The sequence below is a fragment of the Lynx rufus genome, unplaced genomic scaffold (genome assembly GCF_022079265.1).
Source record: "Lynx rufus isolate CCGP_SWC_20201006 ecotype Redwood Valley unplaced genomic scaffold, mLynRuf1.p SCAF_6, whole genome shotgun sequence".
Taxonomy (NCBI): Eukaryota; Metazoa; Chordata; class Mammalia; order Carnivora; family Felidae; genus Lynx; species Lynx rufus.
In genome coordinates, this window is record NW_025814878.1 from 107,997,487 (window position 1) to 108,021,421 (window position 23,935).

The 23,935-nt window shown below is 45.6% G+C and overlaps 1 protein-coding gene across 2 annotated transcripts in view; it reads right to left on the minus strand.

Moving 5' to 3' along the window:
- The window catches only part of DAAM2 (dishevelled associated activator of morphogenesis 2), a 50,847-nt gene extending 27,451 nt beyond the window's left edge, over positions 1-23,396 (minus strand). For both annotated transcript variants that reach the window (XM_047102879.1, XM_047102878.1), the window contains exons 1-10: positions 23,229-23,396; positions 17,714-17,803; positions 14,344-14,418; positions 13,508-13,602; positions 10,295-10,628; positions 9,317-9,427; positions 8,020-8,123; positions 6,839-6,905; positions 5,264-5,381; positions 3,125-3,263 (exon numbers count right to left, since the gene is read on the minus strand). In XM_047102879.1, coding sequence (XP_046958835.1) covers positions 3,125-3,263; positions 5,264-5,381; positions 6,839-6,905; positions 8,020-8,123; positions 9,317-9,427; positions 10,295-10,628; positions 13,508-13,602; positions 14,344-14,418; positions 17,714-17,803; positions 23,229-23,396 — 1,301 coding nt within the window. The remainder of the gene's footprint in view (positions 1-3,124; positions 3,264-5,263; positions 5,382-6,838; positions 6,906-8,019; positions 8,124-9,316; positions 9,428-10,294; positions 10,629-13,507; positions 13,603-14,343; positions 14,419-17,713; positions 17,804-23,228) is intronic.
- Between the last annotated feature and the right edge of the window lie 539 nt (positions 23,397-23,935).

Consider the following 23,935-nt stretch of genomic DNA (forward strand, 5'->3'; position numbering starts at 1 on the left):
TAGAACTGGGACTAAATCTCAGGCTTCCTTTAGTTTTCTAATGACTTGTATCTCTTTGTAAAAATAATTTTTTTGCACTGAGATAGATAAAAATGTTAGCCTTACCATGCTCCAGACTTCCAAAGACCAACCTGTAAGAACAAGAGAAATTGCCCATCCCAGCAACACAGGATGTATATGCTGAGGGTGAAGAGGGATGTATCGAAATCACAGATGCTCCTCACTCATGTCAAATTCTTGTAACGGGGGTTAAAGCTATTACCTGGACACCAAAGTGTAGTAGAGGTGAGATACCAATAATCATTTTTTTTGTAACTCTGAAAATATGAAAATCATGAATCTTGGCTTTCTTCACCAGATCAAGATCTAAGAGGGGGCAGAGTATGAAAAGGGACATAATTTGTGAAGAGATGTCTTTGGAAAAAGCCATTGCTGTCTTTCTTGGGGGTGCTACCTCCTTCACCACCATCCGGTGGCTTTTTTGGACCCACTCAGAGAGTTTGGGCTCACATTCCCTGACGTTGGGAGGCAGGTATGGTAGACTTGGGTATGACTTGGTGCCAGGCAGGTCCAAAGAATGAGGAAACATTAACCAGGAGAGTGGTGCTGTGCTGGGACCAGCCAGCACTCCTAGAGTTTTTTGGTACAGAGATTGCATGAGGGTTCCTCAAGGACCAAATGTGAGCATCATGGGGAAACTGGGCTGATGTCATTTTAAGTCCTGTCCAAGATGTCCATATAGCAGAAAATTGGATACTTCAACACTGTGCCATTGTGCATTGGATTGCCAGTGAATCAGGAGGTGACTGAAGGGATGGTACCAACCAGCCCCAGGGGGCAAAAAGAAAGAAACAAAAAACCTTAAATGGCCAGTGACCAGGGTTTTATAGTGAGAGGCATGCAGCAAAGAAGTAGAAGATCCAGAAATAATTCATGTCTTTACCCATGTTCTAAGGCCAGAGAATAGAAAGCCTGTTCACTTAGTTACCTGATCAAGAAAGACCTTGTGCCCTTCTGCTTCCTGCCCCCACACTGCTTTATCGAGGTTAGAAACTAGTTAGCTAACAGAAAAGTGGTGTGTGGAAAGGGTTATTAGAAGAGAAACAGAGAAAGAAAGCCAATCATCACACATATCCTTTCCACTGCAGCTTCCAGCCCCAGCTGGAAGGAAGAGAGAGGAAGAGAGAGGTTTAAGGCTAAAGGCTAAATCAAATCTAGAATTCACATGGTTCTTCACATCTGGGACCAGTTCTTCTAGGTGCAGATTGGAGACTATATTGGTGGCTTAAAATGATCTTAGGACTTCCACTGCCCAAGAAGAAGCAAAAACTTTATTGGAGCTGAGGCATTTTCATCCTCTGGCAGAGGAAAAGCTTCCCCCACTAAATAGTGTAAAGAATTAATAGAAAACAAAAACAAAAATAAGAATGAAGCTACATTTTGATTACTTTGCTAGTTGCATTTGTCCAGCATACCAGGTAGGATTAACCACATCAATATCCAACTACTTGTACAAAAGAAAACAGTAGCATGAATAGTTCAAAAATCATTTTCCACCTGGCCTTGGAATGTGATATAATGAATCCTTGAGAGCCGGTTTATCTCTTTAAAGGGCAACTGGCTCAGACTTTCATTTACAGCAGCATTATCTACAGTAGCCAAGATATAGAAGCAGCCCAGGTCCATCGATTGATGAACGGATAAAGATGTGAGATATATATGTATATGTATGCACACACATGTTCCATTGTACAACTTAGCCATAAAATGAATGAAATCTTCCCATTTGCAATGACATGGATGGAGGTAGACAGTATCATGCTAAGGAAATAAGTCAGAGAAAGACAAATACCAGATGATTTCACTCATATATGAAATTTTAAAAACAAAGCAAATGAGCAAAAGGTAAAACAAAGAGTTAAGAGAGACTCTTAACTATAGAGTACAAACTGATGGTTACCAGAGGGGAGATGGGTGGGCGCATGTGTGAAACAGGTGATGGGGATTAAGGAGTGCACCTGTCACTCCTCACCTGTCTCACCTGTCATGAGAAGCACCAGGTGATGTATGGAAGTGTTGAATCACTACATTGCACACCTGAAACGAATATTACACTGCAGGTTAACTGGAAATTAAAATAAACACTTGAAAAAAGAAAGTAAAAGTTTAAAATGAAAAAAACTGTGTTAACATCACATCTGTCATTAATTGATGTGACTTTAAACTTGGTTCTCTGTGTTTATCTATACACAGTGTCAAAGATAAGCCAGATGACCTTAGGCTCTGACATCCTTGTCCAATAGCCTTAGTTAAATTGCCATGCTCTTAGTGGTCAGCAAACTTTCTCTAAAGGATCAGAATAAATATTTTAGGTTTTGTATACCAGGTACAGTCTCTGTCACATATTCTTGTTTGTTTTTAAAAACTTTTAAAATGTAAAAACCATTCTTAGCTCATGGGTCATACTGAAGGAAGCAGGAGGATTGGAGTTAGCCCATAGGCCATAGTTAATATGGTTGTTTATTAAAAATTTTTAATGTTTATTAATTTTTGAAAGACAGAGACACAGAGTACAAGTGGGGGATGGACAGGCAGAGAAGGAGACACAGAATCTGAGGCAGGCTCCAAGCTCCACGCTGTCAGCACAGGGCCCAACGTAGGATTCAAACCCACAAGCCATGAGATCATGACCTCAGCCGAAGCTGGACGCCTAACTGACTGAGCCACCCAGGCGCCCCATAGTTTATATGTTTAAATTCTTCCTCTATCCACTCCATGCAATGGATCATTAAAAGTTGAGCACACCCCTTATAAATCTGTGCTATTCAATGTGATAGTCTAACCATGTCATATGGCTATCCGAATTTAATTAAACCGAAATAAAAATTTTAATTCAGTTCCTCAGCCACACTATCCACATGGCAAGTACTCAGTGGCCATGTTTGCACAGTGCCGATATAGAACATTTCCATTATCTCAGAGAGTTCTGTTGGACAATGCTGCTTAAGGAGCATTTGGAGGTATGTGGTTTGAGAGAGGGAGTAGAGGTTTCACTGGTGAGACTCCAAGCAGGAGAGAGATGGGGAAGGAGGAGGAAGACAGGTAGGAGCTGGTTACTGCTCACATGTTGACGATGTTCTTGACGTTGAAGTTCTCCAAGGGAGCCAGGTCAGGGTCCACACCCCTCTCATCCTGGAGGACAATCTGCTGAAGGATGCGGTCCAGGAGCTGCCACTGCTGGAAGTAGCCACCATTCCGCTTGTCTGAGGAACAATAGGCATCATATCTTTACTGAGCCTGGGAGCTCCCCTGAGGCCAGGCCCCAGAGTCACTGCCTGGGCCCGGGCTGGTGAGGCATGCCCTCTCCCTCCCTTGGCAAGCTCCCAGTCTGATGGGGGAGGCACTGATGCTGCTGATGCTGATGATGGAGACTCACAAATCTGGTCGTTTCTTGATGATCTGCAACTGACTATAAAAGTGTCAATGCTCTAGACATATTTTTCTACTCCCTGAAGTGCTACCTGGCTGCCTTCCTTCCCTGTAGGTACCCTGAGTAGCTTATGCCTTGGGAATGCAAATTGCCTTTTACATTATCTTAAAAAAGCACCTTTCAGAAAGTAAATCTGCTCCAAAATATTACCTGCTAAATAATGAAGTCTCCAGGGAAATTTAAAAAAAGAAAAGGTTTTAGGATTATCTGTGCTGTTGTTCTACAGTGAAAGATGAATGGAAACTAATTACAGGCATGCACTGAGAGACAGAGTGGGTTGGAACAGTGCTAATGGAATCCAGGCAGATTTCTTGGTGAAGGTGACCCTGAACTATGAAGGCAAAGGCTTGCACATGGTGCCTGATCTCACAGGGCCCCACTCCTATCCCCTGTCATCATGATCTGGTGGGACATGGCCTTTCTTTTCATGCGCTAGCCACAAGCCTCTCTTCCTCAGTTCTTGAGCCCAAGTATTTTGTCTCAACTGACCACCAAGGGAGATCAACCAGCATGATCCTGACCTCAAAGTCAAACCACAAGCTTACGAGTTAGAAGGTCATGTCTGCAAAGCCCCATTTGGAGGCAAAAGAGACCCTCTGCATTGCCCATGGAACACCACACACAAAAACTCGTGAGGAGAAGTTGGGTTTCTCAGGGACTTCCTGTGTCTTCCACAAAGATCTCTCGACTGAGCTTTGGACAATGGATAGCTCCCTGGTCTAGGCCACTGTGGCCATTTTCCTTTCCATCACTTCACTGCCACAGGAATTGCAAAGTGGTATAGTTTTACATTGGCCTTTCACCCAGGAAAGCAGGGTAAAGCCAGGTTACTGGCTCAGAGAAGTAGAACATGTTTCATCTAAAGCTATGACCCCAAAGAAACAAAAATTCTGTCATATGCACAGACTCACCCAGCCTCAAGTTCATACACCGTGGATCGGATATAATAATGTACACTCCTTAAATCGTTTTGATGCTTAGAGACACTGTGCCAGAGAACCTCGCATCACACATGGCCCAGAGGTGGCACTTAGTAAGCTGTAGTTATTGCCACCATCACCATGAATACCAATGCCAGCATCATCAGCACTGGAGAGTCAGCCTAGATCATGAAGTTTGGCCACGCTAGCCTTCCAAATATTCAATTTTGTGAAGAGCTTAAATACCAAATGGTACAGTTATAGCTCATTTCAAATTTCATGCTGGGGTGGCTATTAGTGATTGTGTGTGATTTATTAAGTCACTGTGCACCCCTGGATCTTAAGAGCTTAGGATCTGCTAAGCTTAGATGCTGACATTTGATATTTGTAAAGAGAAGCAGGGACAAGTGTGGTAAAGTGGAGCTCACAACGCCTAGATGGAGGAGCTGATAAAACCCTGAAAACAGGCATGCTCAGTGTATATCTGTGTTACTCCCCCAACCACAACACTTCTTTTTTGGAGCTCCCCAAAAGGACTGACCGCTCACCTGCCGTTAGCTAACAGCCAGAGCTATTTGATTTTGCAACGATCAAGCTACTGCTTGCTAGACCAGGACGTTAGCATTGCTCAGGGCCAGACCCCAGCATCTCCCCTGGGTGACAGAGGATGTCCTGACCTCAAAGAGGGAGGCAAGAGAAAGGGCCTGAGTCCTGTGGCCAAGCCTCCCAGGGGCATGTGCGGAGGGAGACCCAGGCAGACTCACCAAGCCAAGGAGGTCCTGACACCCTGTCTCAACCTGTCCCCGGCCAAGGCTCAGGCTGGCTGAGGAAGTGGCAAGTGTGGGCTACTCACAGGGCATCTGCAGGCAGTGGTGCAGGACAGACAGCAAGCAGGGATAGGCCTCCGTGTGCTTTAGCTTCTTGTGGATCAGCTCGAACATTTGAGAAGCACTCTTGGTGTCGATGTGGACCTGAGGGAGTGGAGGGAACAGTGAATGGGGAGGGGGCAAGCAGCAGAAGAGGGGAGAAAACCCTGCTTCTATCCACTGCACCCCATTCCCCAGGACAATGCTGCTTCTCCTGCTTCTGGCCCAGGCTTAAAAAGAGACGCATAGAGAGGTGCCTGGGTGGCTCAGGTGTCCAACTCTTGATTTTGGCTCAAGTCATGATCTCACGGTTCATGGGTTCAAGCCCCCTGTCAGACTCTGTGCTGGTAGCATGGAGCCTACTTGGGATTGCCCACCCCCCCCCCGCTCCCCTCTCTCAAAAATAAATAAACTTAAAAAAAAATCGAGAGACTGGGGTACCTGGGTGTCTCAGTTGGTTAAGTGTCCCACTTTGGCTCAGGTCACGATCTCATGGTTTGTGAGTTCGAGCCCTGTGTCAGGCTCTGTGCTGACAGCTCAGAGCCTGGAGCCTGCTTCAGATTCTGTGTCTCCCTCTCTCTCTGCTCACTCCTGCTCTCTCTCTCTCTCTCTTTCTCAAAAATAAATAAATATTAAAGAGAGAGAGAGAGAGAGATTCAGCGAAAAGGAGGAGGAAGGTGTCCTAATTATATGAAGCAGGATTTCTCAACCTCAGCACTATTGGCATCTTGAACTGGATCATTCTTTGTTGTAGGGAGCTGTCCTGTTCCCTGTAGGCTGTTCTGCAACATTCTTGGCCAAAACCTATCAAATGCCAGCGGCATCCACCTCACACCAGTCGCGATAACGAAAAATGTCTCCAGACGTTGCCAATGTCCACAGGGGGAGGAGGGAGCAAAGTCACTCCTGGCTGAGAACTATTAGTTAAACTAAGAGAAATGGGCATACACAACTCAAGAACCATGTAGAATAGCTGCACACAACTGGGGTTCAGATCCAAGATCTACTCTCTCACTGTGTGGCAGCAGGCAAGCTAATCTCAGTCTGCTTATCTGTGAATCAGGGCTTTTGTGACAATATAACGGGATGGGGCCTGGTGACTGCTGCACCACCAGAAGTAGGTTTCTATTTGGGTAGAGCTTTTCTAATACATTATTTAAGCAGCCAAACTGTGTATTTTCAGGATTACTGAGGCCTAAATAAAAAGTCAATTTGGTTGGTGAAGCATGATCTGGTTAGTGATGGGGAAAGGTGACTCAGGGAAGTTGCTGGAAGGCAGGGAGAAAAGCCCAGGAGAGGCATTTGAGACTAATCATGCGTAGGAACTGGCTCTCTTTCCTTTGGGGGTTGCGATCTCCCAGCAGGGGAGATGCCCTACCAGGTGAGGCCCCACAGAGCCAACACACTGCTGGGCTCCAGAAGTAGGACTTAGCCATGGGGGCCACTCACCAGGGAAGCCAGCCAACACTGGACCTATCACAGCACAGGGTCCAGAGAAGATGCTTGTGGGGTCATCTGGGACCCCCCACCCTGCAGTCACCCCATCCCTTCAGGCTCCTCACCATGTCAAACCTCCTGGCTAGTTCCAAGTCATCCTCATTCCGGACCATCTCGAAGAAGTCTAAATGCCTAGATAGGATGGGGGGATAGAGAGACTAGATATTACCTCCATGACATCCGTGGTTGAGGGTTAAGTCCCATTGAGCCCCCAACCAAGTAAATCTGAAAGCTTCATTCAGTGAGGACAAGGAAAAACCAGACAGAAGCCACCTTTCTGTAGGCCAACACTCTCCTCTTTAATAGAATCCCATGTCCCTTCCTCAGGGAGGCCAGCCCAGGGTCCCATTACCCTAGGATCAATCTTGCTCAGTTTGGGCACTATTGACATCTGCGGCTAGATTATCCTTGGTTGTGGGAAGCTTATTTGTGAGATGTAGAAGGTTCAACAGCATTTCTGATCTCTACCCCCTAGACGCCAGTAGCAGCCCTCACCTTCAAAAATGTCTCCAGGCATAGCCAAATGTCCTCTGGGAGTAAAATTGCCCCTAGTCAAGGACCACTGCCCTGCCATCACCAGTGTTCTCATACTGTCCCCATGAGCTCTCAAAGCCAAACTCTCTCATTTTCTACCCCAACCACTCCCTAACTCCAATTCAAAAGGATCTATCCTGTTTCCCTTAAGACCCAGGACAACAAAATAGTCTATATCAATGGGACAGAACCAGAGGGGACAGAGTTCACTGGGAACATATAGGAATTTAATTGCACCCTTTCATCAATAAGGACCTTTATCTGGACTTTTATTTGGGCTGGGGCATTTCCTTGCTAAGCAGGAGTGCTCTACAGGATGTTTAGCACTCCTGGTTTCCAACAGCCAATACCAGTTAGTATCTCCCAACCAGCCAGTCTTAAAACCAAAGAACACCCCCACGTTTCCAAATGCCCCCTGGGAGGGAGGTACTGCCATGGTTGAGGACTACTGGGTTCACCTGCCTATAACATCAGAGCTGAGAAAGAGGGTCAGCAAAGAGAGGAGGCAGGGACACAGGTAAGATCTGGGACAAGGAGGTGGCATTGCTGTCCACCTCCTCCCCCCTCCCCACCACAGAGCTGATTCTGCATTGATACTGGGTATGGCAGGTGGTCTCCAGTGGGAAGGTCAGCCTCCTTGAAAGTCCTGATCATCCCCAACTGAGGTACTGTTCCCATACATCTGCAGTGGGGACAGGTGGCTGAGCCTTACTTGTCCAGGATGGCATTCTCGTGCTGCCGGAGTTTGTCAATCACAGGCTGGATTCCCAGCATCAGGAACTCGTACCGTAGATGTAGGCGGAACTCCAGATTATCCTGGGGGTCCCCAAGGGAGGAACAGACTCATCAGCTTGTGTTTCTTCCACAAGAGTCCCCAGTGGCCCCCTCATCACTACTCCAGTCATCATCCCACACCACCTGCAACAACCCATCTGGTACTACTTCTAGTCCCAGAGTTTCAAGAAAGGGCGGGAGGAGACACCTTTGACCTTGTTATTTACTCCCATTAGGTTTCCTGCTTCACTTCTGTAAATCTCTTACCAATTTTCCCAGCCTTTGGCATCAAAGAGCATCACTGTAGAGTGATGTAGAATATAAACTTTGACATCAGATAAATCTTGGTTTAAATCCCTGCTCTGACACTCACTAGTTTTGTGACTTTGGGAGAGCCTTAGTTTCCTCATCTTTAAAATGGGAATGATACTACTTACCTACAGGGGTGATATTCATTAAAAATTACCTAATGAAGTATGGTCACCAACTAATCAGAACAAATGTTAGTCGTAACAGCTAGTATTGACCAAGGTGATATCAGCATCTTAGGGACAGATTATTCCCCCAACCCACCTCACCTAACTCAGCTCATCAGGACTGGATGCAAGAAAAGCATGCTAGCAAAAAAGAGGGAAAAGTAGAGATCATTAAGTTACCCCTTTTTGTCCTTCAACAAACTGACTTTGATCAGTGTATCTGATCCCCTTAGCATTTGGGGAGTTCACCTGCTTTTCAAGGTCTTCTTCAACTGTTGCTGTTTTTATGGCCTGAGAATCCCATTCTGACCCCAAAGGAAGGAAAATCAGGAGCCATACCCCCTAAAAGAAGGTGCCAGAGGGCATGACAAGCCAACTCGGAAAAGAGTCCAGAAGTAGGTCTTTAGAAAGCTCTAGAAAGAAGAACCAACACTTGCCCTCCTTCCATAAATGAGAAGCCAGCATCAGCCAGCCAAGCTTGAGGTTTGTCCAGACTACACATAATGCATGATGTTACCCATGTAAGAATCTCCCCAAGAACCCCTCATGACAGTAAGGTACGTGACAAGCTATTCTTTCTCAGCCCCAAGTGAAGGAGGCAAGAGTTGATAAAGATAATCTGAAGACAATGCTGATAGTAGAAACCACACCAACCAGCGGTCTTGGCCCCTTTTCTCTGCCACTTGTCCAGGAGGCACTTGCACATACTACCCCGGGATCCAGAAAGTCCACAAACAGTAAGGGCAAGAGATGCCTCACCTCTCCAGCTCCAGCATTGAGGACAGCGTTGATGAAGGACATGATGGCTGTTTTCAGATTCACTTCATCCCGGTACCGGCCCAAACTTCGGTCTAGCTCATTCAGCAGTGTCTGGATGGAAAGGCAGGACCGAAGAGGAAAGGCAGGCTCAGGATCTTACAAGTCCTGCCTCTGCATGTGCACCCCCGCCATTCTAGCTGCCTAGCATACCCCCTACACTCTCTCTACCCCATCTATCCAGCTTACCTCGGACCTTCCCAAAAGCTCAGCTTTTCCAAGAACCATCCTTTGCCTCTCCACACCTCTGTCTCAGTTCTGCCTTGCCTCCTCTCTACTCACCTCCGTGGCTTAGTTTATATTGTGGGGGCAGTGCCGAAGTGCTGCCTTGGCACTTTACAGCTGTTTACAGCTTTAGCTGTTTATGGTTCATAAATCTTCCTGCCCAGCTTCGTGACAGCACGGACACTGCCTTTTACCTCTTCGGCATCTTCTGCAAAAGGTCAGGGCCCAATTTCTGCACAAAGTAGGTGCTTAAAAATGTTTGATGACAGAATAAACAAATAGCCTATACTGGTAGATAAACCATGGAGTTTGTACTACAGTTACATTTCAGACCTGTTGATACTTAGTCTACATAAGACACTTTATACTTACTATCTCATTAGTTTTCTGGGGCAGGCCAGGGAGAAGAAAAAAGCACGGCATGAGCTTCTAGCACTCTTCCTGGGGTGCCCACAGTAAGCACTGGCCCAGGCAGAGGACCTAAAATCTTAGCCCCTGTAACTGCATTCGGTTCAACTTTGATGAGCCTCTATGATTAGCCAGGCACGGGGCTCAGAGATGTAGAGCCACAGACCAATAGTCCAGCCTCAAAGAACCCACAGTCCAGTGAGGAGTCCATTTTCTCAGCCAAACCTATATCTCTTAGGGGCCCTTAAGTCTTTCTAAGGAAGCCCCCACTAGGGGCTAGCCCCTCACCTGAAAGCGTGTCCGCTCAGCTGCATACACCTGGTAGTGTAGCATGGCCTGAAGCACCTTCTTGTGGCCTCCAGGCACCAAGCACACAGCACCCAGGATCTCCAGCACGGCCACCTTGGTCTTGCTGTTCTCTGTGCGCAGGCTCTGTGCAATGGTGCTGATGGCCTCTGGCTGCGCCAGCACATGTGCCCGCCCCTGGGAGTTGTTCATCAGAGCCTTGATGCAACCGATGAGGGAGGTGTGGATGCGACTTTCACAAGTAGCGTGATCCATGCTCCGGAGGAAATTCAGCAGACAAGTCAAACCCTCCAGTTCAATGAAGCGTGTCACAAACCTGTCCAGGCCAGAGCCATCAGCACAACCGATATCCTGAATTTGCATATTATTCTGTAACATTTGCCAATAGTTACCCTGTTACCTGCGACCACAGTGTCCTACCTACAGTAGCCACTTGGTTCATTTATAGAGTTTTCCTAAAGCACTGAAATTCTATCACCCTCACAGCAGACTCATGCCTTATTTGCACCTTAAATACCATGAATTTGCAGGTCATTAACTGACAGTTGCATAGCTACGATGGGGTATACGTGAAGGGAATGACCGTAGTAATTATCACTGTAATTATCATAGCTGTTAAACCTGAAAATTCATCTCCAGTGAGGATGGGAATTAACACAAATACAGTCAGAAGACAAAGAGGACTTCCAGACGGGGGCAGGTGGGGGATGCATCAGAGTCACTGAGTCACAGGACCGAGGCTAAGAAAGGTGCTCTTCAAGAGGTCCTTAAGAAAATAGCTAAGTTATCTTGAATGGTAACAGAAAGCATTAAAAACCATTTAGTTCAGGGGTTCTTAACCTGGAGTCTGTGTCCTCCTAAGGGGTCTATGGCTAACATGCAGGGGTCTATGAACTTGGATGGAGAAAAAAAAAGTTAGACTTTTATTTTTGGTAACCTCTATGTGAAATGTACCATTTCCTTTGCTGATGAATGCAGGCAATACACTGTGGTATTATCAGAATCTGTGACTTTGTCACTCAAAGAAATCAGCTATTTTCATATCAAATTATAATTGTTATACGTATCAGCACTTCGAAATTATGGCAGCTGCTAGTTCTTGCTCTTTAAGGCATAAAGCAGCACATATATCACTACCTCACAAATGTTTAATATTTGGTTAACTGTGTTTCCATTTAATTGGTTTATTTTTAATCTTATCTATTTTTATCTACTTTATTATTTAAAAACATCATTCTGATAAGCAGTCATTAGGTTTCATCCAGTGCCAGAGCCATTCGTGGCACACGTGTGCACACGCACACATACACAAGAGGCTTTGAACACTTGATTTAGTGGAAGAATAATGATCTAAGGAAAGGTCATAAATGGAACTGAGGGAGACGTTTTATCTAATTAATATGTTTGATCCCAAGTGTATTTGTTGTACTTCCATATTATTATATAGATATGCCTACAAAATAGAATATACTCTCAAAATAAGTTGTTAAAATGGGTATATTTGTTTCTATTATATGTTTTCTGTATACCACAGAATTTCCACCATGACTGTGTGTAACTTAATCAGAATTTTATTAAAGGAAAGAAAAATAAATTGAAGTGGAAGACAAACCTGGAAGCCTTCTCTCAACCGCTCTCCTTCCCCATGTCCTCATCCTTCCTGCGTCCCCTTCCCATACCAGCCTCCCACCCACACCTGAGCAGCCAGAAAGATTAAGGCACTCCCATTCTCCTGAGGCTTTAGTTTCAGGCTCCGGAAGTAGGAAGCTCAGCCCAGACCACTCACTCACTCACTCACTCACTCACTCACTCACTCACTCACTCACTGAGGCAGACCCACTGGTAAACATTTGACAACTGGCTCTCTGAAGAAAGGAAGAAAAGGCCCGATTGTAGTGTTTTCCAATTTCCATGGTATAAATACTGCTAGCATAGCTGATTTCAAAGATATCAATGTGACATCTTTGAATGTGGAGTTGGGAAGTTGGAAAGAGATGCCTGCCTTCCAAGAGATGTTTATTGTACCGTTGACCCTTGAGTAACACGGGTTTGAATGGTATAGGTCCACTTTTACGGGGAATTTTTTTCAACAAACACAGTACAATACTATAAATGTATTTTTCTTAAGATTTTCTTAACATTTTCTTCTCTCTAGCTTACCTTATTATAAGAATACTGTATATAATACATATAACTTATAAATATGTGTTGATCAACTGTTTATGTTATTGGTAAGGCTGCTGGTCAATGGTAGACTATTAGTAGTTGAGTTTGGTGAGAGTCAAAATTTATATGTGGATTTTTGACTGTGTGGGAGTCAGCGCCCCTAACACCTGCCTTGTTCAGGGTCAACAGTATTTCCAGAACCATGCTTATACAATGGGTATAAACTCAAGAGTATATACAAGAGTAAAGAGCATACATAAAACTAAACTGTAGTACGATCACTGGGTAATTACAGAGTAATAAGTTTCAAGTACTTAATTACTTTTGTTTTTGATATTATTTATTTAGTTGTAAGTTTATATGTTATATTCTAACTATAGTTACGTTTAACAAACAGCTTGCAAAACTGCTGAAAATTTAACAGTCAGCTCCCACAAGCAGATGCAAGCCAGCTCCCAGGCACAAAGAGAATCTATGGCTCTTTGCCCACTTTGGACCTTTACACAGTGTGGTCCTGGAAAGGGGAAGGGTCCTTCTTCTTAGCATTTGAGAAATCATTCCCTTTTCCTGGACTGTATCACACCTCCTCTACATGGCGGATTCTTGTCCACAGACACCACATCTCCCCCTAGGTTGGGGCACTCATGCGCAGAGCTCTTTCTTCTACACCTTGTCCATAAGGCCACCACCCTATGTCCCATTCTGTTTTTCCAAGACAAAAAAGCACCTGCCCTAAGTTTCTGCTCAGATAGCTCTTCAGGACCTAAGTTTATGCCACATTCACATGCTCTTTGCCCTGGCTCCCCGCATGCCTGTCCTCTGGCAGCTTCCCAGCTCCTCAGAGGGAGGAAGAGTGGGAGGTTGCAAGTACAGCTGAGTGGGGGGAACTCTAGGCGATGCCCAGGGGTGGAGCCTGTAAGGGGACTGAGTTGGGAGCAGAGCATTGGGTGAAGCTTCAGGAAATTGAGGGGAACCACCAAGGGAAGGGAACCACCAAAGGAAGTAGGAAGAGGAAACACAATGGGTCACCTCATGGGCTGTGTCCGGAGAGCCGTCTTCAGGTCTTCCACAACTTGGTTCCTCATCTCTGTCTCCTCCTCATCAAAAGCGTACAGACTCTGCATCTGAGGCAGGTGGAAGGGGGCAGAGGTCCTGCTGAGCTGCCTGAGCCCCAGCTCCCTGAACCACCCCACCCCCCCACACCCAGGTGTGACACAGGAGCCACCCTCGCCTCAGGAAGGGCAAGGCCTCCAGGAACGGTTCGTTCACTAAGAACAGCAGACTCTGAGAAGAGCCAAGCTCCAGTCCTAGACTTCACTTTCCTCCTCTGTGAGATAGGGAGAATTATTGGCTCAGCTTGTTTCCCAAGACTGTGTGAAATACAAATGGTTAATAGATGTTTTTGTTTTAATGTTTATTTATTTTGAGAGAAAGAGAGAGAGAGAGAGTGTGTGTGTGTGTGTGAGAGAGAGAGAGAGACAGACAGACAGAGAGAGACAGAGAGAGACAGAGCAGGGATGGGGGGGAGAGAGAGAGAATCCCAAGCAGGCTCTGTGCTGTCAGCACAGAGCCTGATGTGGGGCTCGATCTCACAAACCATGAGATCATGACCTGAGCTGAAACCAAGAGTCATACACTTAACTGACTGAGCCATCCTGGCACCCTGGTTAATGGGTGTTTAAATGGTTGGGGGGCTCTAGAGTCACAAAAGAGAGGGAGGGATTATGATAAAATCTCGGGAATAACTGGAAAGCTGCTGATCCTCAGTGAGTGGGGTGTGAAGCGCAGGGAGAAAACTGGGAAGATCACTCTCCTCCATAGCTTTTCCAGGGGGGGTCCAGGGCAAGGGAGGAGCCATTGCTCACCGCAGCCATGGAGTTGATGCGGTCGATGTAATAGTCAGGCCAGCTGGTCGCCAGCTTGTTGGGGTCCTCCTGTTCCTGGAACAAGAAGAAAGACTGTCTGACCAACTGGCAAGACAGGCCCATGGCCTGAGTTCCTGAGTTTCATTCCCTGTCAGCAGATTCATTTTTCAGTGCCACCTAGATGCAGAGAAGTTTGAGGAAGTTACAAAATCTCTCCAGGCTTCCATTTCTTCCTTGGTAGAGTGCAGATAATTAACACTGAATGGAGTGACCAGCCAAAGACATGGGCATAAACCACACAGGTGTATATACTTTCAATGAACAACATATGTATGTATGTATGTGTGTGTATATATATATATATATATATATATACATACACACACACACACATATATGTGTATATATATAAATTAAAAATACATTCTTTTTTTATTATATTGGTTCTCTTTTTAAATGTGATCTTTTTATTTTTTTAACATTTATTTATTTTTGAGAGACAGAGCATGAGCAGGGGAGGGGCAGAGAAAGAGGGAGACACAGAATCCAAAGCAGGCTCCAGGTTCTGAGCTGTCAGCACAGAGCCCAACGTGAGGCTCAAACTCATAAACCATGAGATCATGACCTGAGCCGAAGTCGGACGTTTAACCAACTGAGCCACCCATGTGCCCCTATCTCTTTTTAATAAAATATAATTTTATGTCTGTTGAACCGAATAAAAATCTGTGCTTATAGCTTGTACATCTGGGTTTTCAAATTTTACTGTTCTAATAAGATCATTCTTACTGTATTTTACAAAAGTATTGGTTTGTGACAATTTGGAAATTTAAAAACTTGGTCTTTCTCTGAGATCATTGGAGAAGCACAGATACAAAGCATTTGGTGCAGTGCCTGGCACATGGTAGGTGCTAAGTAAATAGCAAGTTTAGGAAAAGAAGGAAAGAGGTTTCCAAGGCCCTGGGTTTGGGAGAGACTCAGGAAGGGTCAGTGTAGCTGTGAGGCAGAACCCAGGGCAGAGGCCTTTGGCCCAGCCCTCAGGTTCCAAGGGAAAGCCTCAACTCCTCTCCAAGGATGGGAAAGAACAATGAAAGCTAAATAAATATTAATGCTCATTGAAAATCTAGCCCTCTCCTCTATCCAAAGAATCTGCTTCTGGGCATTACACACACCCTGCTCCTTCCTATCCCCATCCCATTTGGACGTTCCCCCTCACATGCCTTCTGCTAATTCCCTGCTTTCAAATCTGCACCAAAACTTACCTCCTCCTCCAAAACCTCTCTGATATACCACCTGTCTGCCAGCTGACCTGGACTTTACCATGCATCCTCAGCTACATCTACTCAGGCTTTACAATTTTCTCTCATAAAATCCAAGTTACAGACCAGTGAGAAAGCTGCCTTGATTTGGTCTTTGTGACTTCACATGGCTATGTGTTAACTCTTCATGCCTGAAGCCCCCAAATTCTATCTTCTGACCTTGGGGAGGGGATCACAGAAACAAAAACAAATGTACCATAAAAACATACTTTCTTGCCCTTGCCAGCTCATCATGTAACCCTTCCATATGCATTAAATGAACACCTACTACATGCCAATCACTGTACTGAGCCCTTAAAGTACTGAGCAAAATGTCAGTCCCTGCCCTCCATATGTCAGTCTAGTGCCAGAGGCAGAGTGATAAATGCTCTATGGTAGAACTGTCTATAGTGGGTCGTGGAAACCCAGGTTGGGGACATCTAACACAGAAGGCTCATGAAGGGGACTCTAAAAGGACAGAGTTATTAAAGATTACTAAACCTAGGGCAGGTGGGGAGGGTATTACAGACAGAGGAAGTGTCACTTCAGGGGTGTGTGAAAGTGTGGGGGAAGATTACTTGTAATTTGGTTTGGAAGGTAGAACAAGAGGTCCTTACATTTCGGTAATTTTTTTTTTTAAATTTTAGTTGTGTAAGAGATCAACTGACAGGAACTTCATGGTAAATCAATTTGGAGAGTGGAGAAGCACCAGACATGATTAGCTACTCCTGAAGTTAATTTTCTCCTCCATCCCTCCTTCCCTCCCATGACTTGAGTTTTTTTAAGACCTTCTTTCTCACAATGAGATTCCTGGACACAGCATATGGTATTGTCCAGGTGCCTAATAAATGTGCATCAAGTATAATAGACTGCTGTGTGCACAGCCTCTACATCTTGCCACAGGCTCTTGGACTCCAGCCAGTCTGGATTTTAGCAATGGTGCAACCACTGGCCATAACTGGCTGGGACCTTTGGGCAAGTCCACTGCCTCCCTAGGCTGTCCCTTCTTCATACGCAGCCTCCCTAGGCTGTCCTTTCTTCATATGCAGAAGAAAGGACTAGACTGAATTGTTTCTGACCTCCTTTCAATTCCAGGATGGTGTAGCATTCTAATTCCTCCAATTTTATAAGGTCATGGAGCCTCAGATGGGACAAATATCGTGGGCAAGAGAATAAGAGCCATGAACAAATGGGCTCAGGGAACACGAAGGGGCAATAGCTCAGAACTGCCCTAGACCTGCCTGTTTTCTCCCAGGAGGGAGCAGGTCTGTGCTTCAGGCACAGGAATAACTGGGTCCTAACTCCCAAATTCCTATACTCTGACATCAAAGGAACAACTGCAAGTCTGAAAAATGGGAGGGTGGAGGGGAGATGAAGAAGATGGGCCAAGAAAAACAGAATGAAAGAAAAAGACTAAAATAGAAAGGGGGCAAGAGGGATAGAGAGAGAAAGAGATGAGCAAGAGAGAGAAATGGAGGAAGACCAAGAGAGAAAAAAGCACCACTGCTGGGAAGCAGAGGGGAGGAGATAAGAGCTAAAGAAGCCAGACTGGAGCCTGGCACTCCTTACTCAGGAGACCAATGGCACCTTTTAGTGAAGGAGAAGAGAGCAAGGAGAGGGTGGGGGAGAATGGGGACTGATGTGTGACCCTGTGAGGCTGAGCCTGGGACAGGGTGGGGGGGCAAAGATCCAGAAGAGGCCACCCTCACCTCCAACTCAGTCCTTACAACAAAGTGTCCCTCGGGTATGGCACAAGGCAGCACGCCCTCCAAGCGGGCGTGGGAAGGGAGTGAGACTGTCATCTCTGAGACTGTCATCTCCTTGACCCAGCCCCACTCCTGGAACCCAGTAGGCACCTGCATCAAGGGTTTTTGAAAAACAGAATCCCATTTCCCTGAGTATAAGCTCCATAAGAGCAGGGAATTTTTTATCCTGATTTATTCATGGTTGTTCCTCCAACACCTAGAATGGTGCCGGGGTATAATATCTGTTGAATGAGCGAGCAAAGCATGGGGGCAAGAGCTGCCCCGTGCTGGGGACCCTGATGTGGCAGCAGAAGGGGTCAGCCATGGCACCTTCTTCTTGCTGCAGTAGATCTGCCATTTCTTCTCCGGAGGCAGTGCGAACACAGCCTCCCGGTTTTTGTCTGTGAGATCCAATTCATCCTGAAAAGACAAGAGAGAGGTCTGAGATGGCTGACATTAGAATATGCAGTGCTACAGGAAATCGCAATTCCCCCCAAACCTATCCCTCAGCCTACTACCTTCCTCCAGAGAACAGCAAAAGTATGATAGGGCAATTCTTCTGCTAGAATTGTAGCCCTACCCCATTCCCATTCCCTTGCACCCAACCAAGGCTGGGCTGCTGCTATCCACTTTTCCCTTACTTCCTGTCCACTCCCACTTGTCTCTACAAATATGTCCTCCTCCTCCAGGCCCCCTGCTCCCTGCCATCTCCTTTCTGCATTGCTCTGCTTGCTCCTGACCCTCTTGCCCCAGGTGTCTGGTCTTCCTTCTCTTGTCCTTCTTAAACTTGTCAACATCATAAGTCAAAGCCTGACAAAGAAAGCAGTCAGTCTACATGTCTGGGTTTTGCCCCCATCCTGCAAGTCTCTCAGGCCTTTGAGTTTCTCCCCCAGAAATTCTCTGGCTCTCCAAACTTCAGCATGGTCCCAGCACAGGCTGAGGAGAGCTGGTGACGACAAGAAGCTGACCAATTCTCCTGGCAGTAAGACTTTGCCATGGCCAGGGAGGCACTGATCTGCTTCCTGTGGACATGTGCTTATCAGAGGCAGCCCATCCACCCACATAAGGCTGGGAGCTCTGCCAGGCTAGCCCACACTTTTTGAGAAGTAGAATTGGGTAGTTTCTGATGTCATCAAATTTGGGTGATGCCATCCAATTCTATAGGTACTTCAGAGGGACACCATAGATTTGGTTGTGCTAGAGGGCCTCTAAAAAGCTCTCTTATTGAAGATTTTTCTCCTGTGATTCATGAGCTATGCCAAAGCTCATCAAAGAAACAGTTAATGGTCCATGGGGAACATAGTGTGCTTTTCAACTCAATTATTGTGAGGTTTTTTTTTTTAATCAAAAGCAATTCTTGCATTAAGACAATAAAGCACACTATTAATAATCTTTATACTTTCAAAAATCATAAATAGTGAAAGTAATATCTAAGAAGGTATGAAAGTCTAAAATATCAAAAATCTCTTTTCCCTATACTTTTATTCAAGGGAGACAATTGAAGACTTTCCTTTCTATAGATCAGAACTGTGCAATAGAATTATAATGTGAGCCACATGTATTTTTTAAATTTTCTAGTCACAGTAAAGATAAAGAAATAAAAGGTGAAGTTAAATTTTAATTATAATTCATTTAATCCAAAATATCTAAAATATAATCATTTCAACATGTAATTAATAGAAAATGATCAGTGAGTTTGAAAAAAAAAGAACATAAAGTATCTAAGTTATCAAAATCTGGTGTGTATTTCATTATTCTAGATCCTCTCAGTTCAGACCAGCCACATCTCAAGTACGTAGCAGCCCCAAGTGACCAGTGGCTGCCATCTTGGGCAGCACATGCAAAGATAATTTGAGACAATGTCCATCAGTTCACCTGCCTTTGGAACTAAAGACTCTGGCAGATCTAATGCTAAACAAAGGTTCTTCTCTAGAATTATTCTCAACATATCCCAGTAACATCCGTCAAGATTCCCAGAGTCCTGCTTAAAGTTTCTGGTGAATTTCCTTTCCATGGTCAGAATCAGAAATCAAAGAAAAAGTAAAGATATGTGCACCTTACACGTCCCAGTGTAAACTGCATTTCTTCTTTTGCTTACACAGTGACCACCCACCCCATGGACCTGGTCTAATCTACCCAGGCTCATGGTCAGCCTCTTCCAGCAATCCTTTCATGGCCATTCCCAGGTAAGACCACCTCTCCCTTCCTGAACTTCAGAACAGTTACATTCAGCCTTGGATTCTAGTTATTTATACACCTGTCTTCTTTCGCCAGTGGTCTCTGTAATTAAATCAATGGATATTTCTTGGCGATCTGGCTCAGCCCAGATAACCTATGACTGACTACAGACCATTCATTCCTTATTGAATCTCCCCTGGTTTCTGCAATGACAGCCACACTCTCTGGCAATCCCTCCTGCTTTGCTCTATGTTCGTCTTGGGCTCCCTTGATGACTTGTCTTCTCTCCTGCCATCAAACGTTGAATTCCCTCAGGGTACCATCCTGGATCCTGGGGTCTCCTTCCTATATGCTTCCCCAGGTGATGACTTCTCAGTCATTCCCAAGGACTGTTACTACCCTAAACTCTCTTAAACAGTCCACTAGTCTCCTGAGCTCCAGCCCCTGGGACCCAACTGCCTCCTGTGCCTATTTTGATGTCCCTCAAGCACCTCATGCATTTATGTAGTGTCACTACATGTCACACACTGTTCTAAGTGCTTAATGTTTACTCATTAACTTACACCAACCCATTTTACAGATGTGGAAAATTGATGCACAGAGTTCATCATCCCAGTCCCCTAAACTTGAGTTTCCTCTGGCATCTCCTGTCCTTTACAGGGCCCCAACATCCACCCAGTTCCTCATGTCAGAAACTTGGGTGTTCCCTGATTCCTACTCACTCCCCAAGCCCAACAAGTGCTATTATATTTCCTCCGAAATAGCTCTTTATCCTCACTGATGACACTTTAGTCTAAACCACCATTCTCCCTAGCTTGAATTGCATCAATGCCCTCCTAATGGTCTGCCCATATAACCTTTCCTCAACAGAGTACTCTGGTCTTTTAGAAGGCCATCCTGCCTCAGTGGCTTTCTAACACCTTTAGGATTGAATCTGAAATCCTGTTATTCAGAATCCTGTTATAAGGACCAAGCTCCTTTCTGACTGGAGATTCTCACATATGCTGCTTCTTCTGTTGGGGATGACCCTCTGTCATTGCTCTGCAACCCCCATTCACTTCTCTAGCCATCACTCTGCTTTCAGATCTCAGTGTAACTGTCATTGCTTCAGGGGACCATCGTGACCCCCTGTTGAGAATTAAACTCCCTACTAGACATTGCCGTGGGCCCATGAACATTCCCCTTCTAAACACTCACCACACTTGCCATTACTATTCAAGATCAGTCTTCCCCATTTTTTTTGGAGGCAGGGACTGTACCTGCTGGTTCATCACTAAATCCTTGGGGCCTTCATAGGGCCCAGCACACAGCAGGCTCTCAAGGAACATTTTTCATTTGTTTGCTCAATGCTAGTCTCAATGCTAGCTCAGCACTCAAAACTGGTTCAACGCTAGTTTGCTCAGTTTGTTGCTGATGCTAGCCTCCTTGCAGACAAGACTTGGATGACTCATCCTTGCTTTTGTCAAAGTACTTTGTAAGGAGTCCTGCCCGCTGAAGATGCTCAATAAATACTTGCTGAATAAAAGGGCCAAAGAAATGAACATCTCTCATCCCATCCTTCTTTCAAAATTCATGTGCTCTGTTCAGGAAAATGCCCCTGCTGTGATAATGTAAGAAATATATTTATCTTTGTTCCAGTTCATAGCATAAAGTTCCCAAATCCCCTTGGAATTTTATGAGTGATACAACTGATATGAGCATCTTTTGTTCCTAACACAGAACTCCTAAATCCCTTGGAATTTCCTGGGTGGCAGGGACCTCTGTTTTTCTAGTGGAGCAACTCTTGATGGGACCCTAAAGACCTTCAAGGGGATGGTCACCAGAAAGATCAAGCCTTGATTAGAAACCTATAATTTTCGGCCCACTTCTCAAACTCTGGAGAGAGAAGGGAGACTGAAGGCAAAGTTAGAAACCTATCAGACCTACATGACGAAACCACCATTAAAGCTTCTAAATGATGAGGCTCAGAGGGCCTCTGGGCTGGTGACCACATTCGCATGCTGGAGGGATAGTGCACTCAAACTCTACAAAGACAGATGCACCTGTGCTCCAGACAGGAGCCTTACCCTCCTTACCCTTCTGGGCCTTACCTGATATACCCCCTCCATCTGGCTATTCATCTGTATTCTTCATAATATCCTTTATAATCAACTGGTAGTAGTAAGTGAAGTGTTTCCCTGCATTTTGTGAGCCCTTCTAGCAAATTATAGAACCTGAGGAGAGCATCATGGGAACTTCCAACTTATAGCCAAGTCCCTCAGAAGTGTGGGTAACATGGGGATCTATTAATTGTAACTGGTGTCTGGGTGGGGGGCTGTCTGGTGGATCTGAGCCCTTCATCTGTGAGGTCTGTGTTAACTCTGGGTAGTTAGTGTCAGCATGGAGTTAAGTTGTAGACACCAGTTGGTGTCCACAATGAGTTAGGGAATTGCCTGGTGTGGAAAACCCACACATTTGGTGTCAGCAGTATTCTGAGTTAAAAAAACAAAAACAAAAGCAAAAACAGATCTTAGTAGTACTAACACTGATCGGATTCCAAATGTCATTCTATTCTAGTAAACGCTTTGTTCTTTCCCATCTATGCTCCATCCTGAGGAAAGCCATACATGAGGACAACAATGAGTTTCCTTGACTCTGATCTGATGAGGAGGGTGGATAACTTTTTCGTGTAACCTGCATATTCTTATCTTATAGTGGTCCAGTTATTTGAAGACCTAGATTGCCTTAATCAGATACACCTATTATCAAATCCAATTATGAAATCCCACTTCAAATAACATAGCATTGTTTCTCTACTGGCTTGACTACTGGCCAACCACAAGAATGAATGACCAAGAGCTAATGGTAGATGAGCATGTGTTTATTGCTCTCTGACAGGGTTCAGGCCTGAGTCTTGGACATGGCTCCTGCATCCCTGATCTTGGCATCTCCTTGGCTTTATCTCACCACTGGACCTCCAAGAAGAGGAATCATGCTTCTTTTCCTGTTCTGTCTCTTTGAGGTCAGAATATAAATTTTCGCAAACCCACTTCGTGAGTGGTTCACCCAAAGGTGTACTGCTGCTCTAGTCTGAACGGGTAGCACAGAGTCAGAAAGAGCTACCACTAGTGTGAAAGCCAGAGCCTCCACCTGCCATAGGCCAGACATGGGTTAGAATCACCTAGCCCCGAACCAGGTCTGAACCGGGTGCAAGATAGGCATCACTAACTTCATATTTCTAGTCAACCATCCCCTGCTTTGAGGGGGATCCCCTGCTTTATCCCACTCTGTCCCTTGTTCCTGTATCTGAGTTGAAAGGATCTCAGGGAAGTTTCAGAGACCAAGAGAAAGAAAGGTGTCAAGTGTTCTGGTATTCTTTGAAGCTCCTCACTGCCTTATTTCACAAAACCCTGGACCTGCTCCTTTCATGGTAGCCTAACTGCTGTACCATGAGGTCTAGAATCCCTTGGAGATACGAGGTAGGTCCATTCTTCCAGGGACATAGTTCACGGTATCCACACTAGGCAGTGACTCGTTTCTCCCTAGCTGAGGTGTCCTAGGGGGCCCACCCCAACCCCAAGCAGAGTTTCATAGTTAGAGATCCCAGCACATGGGCCCCCACCCTCTGTCTGCTCCAGAGTGCCCCTCTCCATTGTAAACACCCTCCCTTCCCTGTCCCCTCACTGACCACCAGCTCTGCAAAGCGGACGTTAAGCTCCTCTGGGTTCGGGATAGGACTTGAGAACTCCATGTACTGCAGAGGGTGGTTGTCTCGGAGGTTGATCTCAGGGAGGCCGCTGCCCCCAAAGCAGCACAGGAAGCCCAGGCCATGGCGACTCCTCTTGCGGGGGGCCATGGTCACTACAGGCCGGGGGTATAGTCAGCAGGCAGATGCCCTAGGTCCTCATCGTGATCTGGGTAGGAGAACAGACACCACAAAGTGGTCAGGTAACAGCAGCCAGGTAGGCAGGGACAGTGATCGCTGTGCCACCACAACTTCTTTGCCCAACTGTTAGAAGCCCTCAACCCAATAACCAAGCCTTCCTCCCTTCTCTCAGAGCTTCTTTCTGTTCCCTCCAGCTCCTTCCACCTGGAGGCATTTCCTCCCCATCATGGTCTCCAGTGTTTTCTGCCACAAACACTTTCAGATTCTCCTTCCGTGCCCCCAGAGAACAGAGGAGGGCTGTAGTCACAGAACACGAATTCTGCCCTCTATGTGATTGTGCAGATGGGTATCCTATTCCCTGTCCTTTGGCAGAGCCATTTTTAGCAGAGCTCATTCACTCACTAGATTCATTTTAAGGTGTTCAGATTCCTGGTTTAAAGGTTTCATCCAGTGGGGAGGGAAAGGTTCAAGAAGGCTGGCAAGGAAGAAAGAAAGCTAATTATATGGCA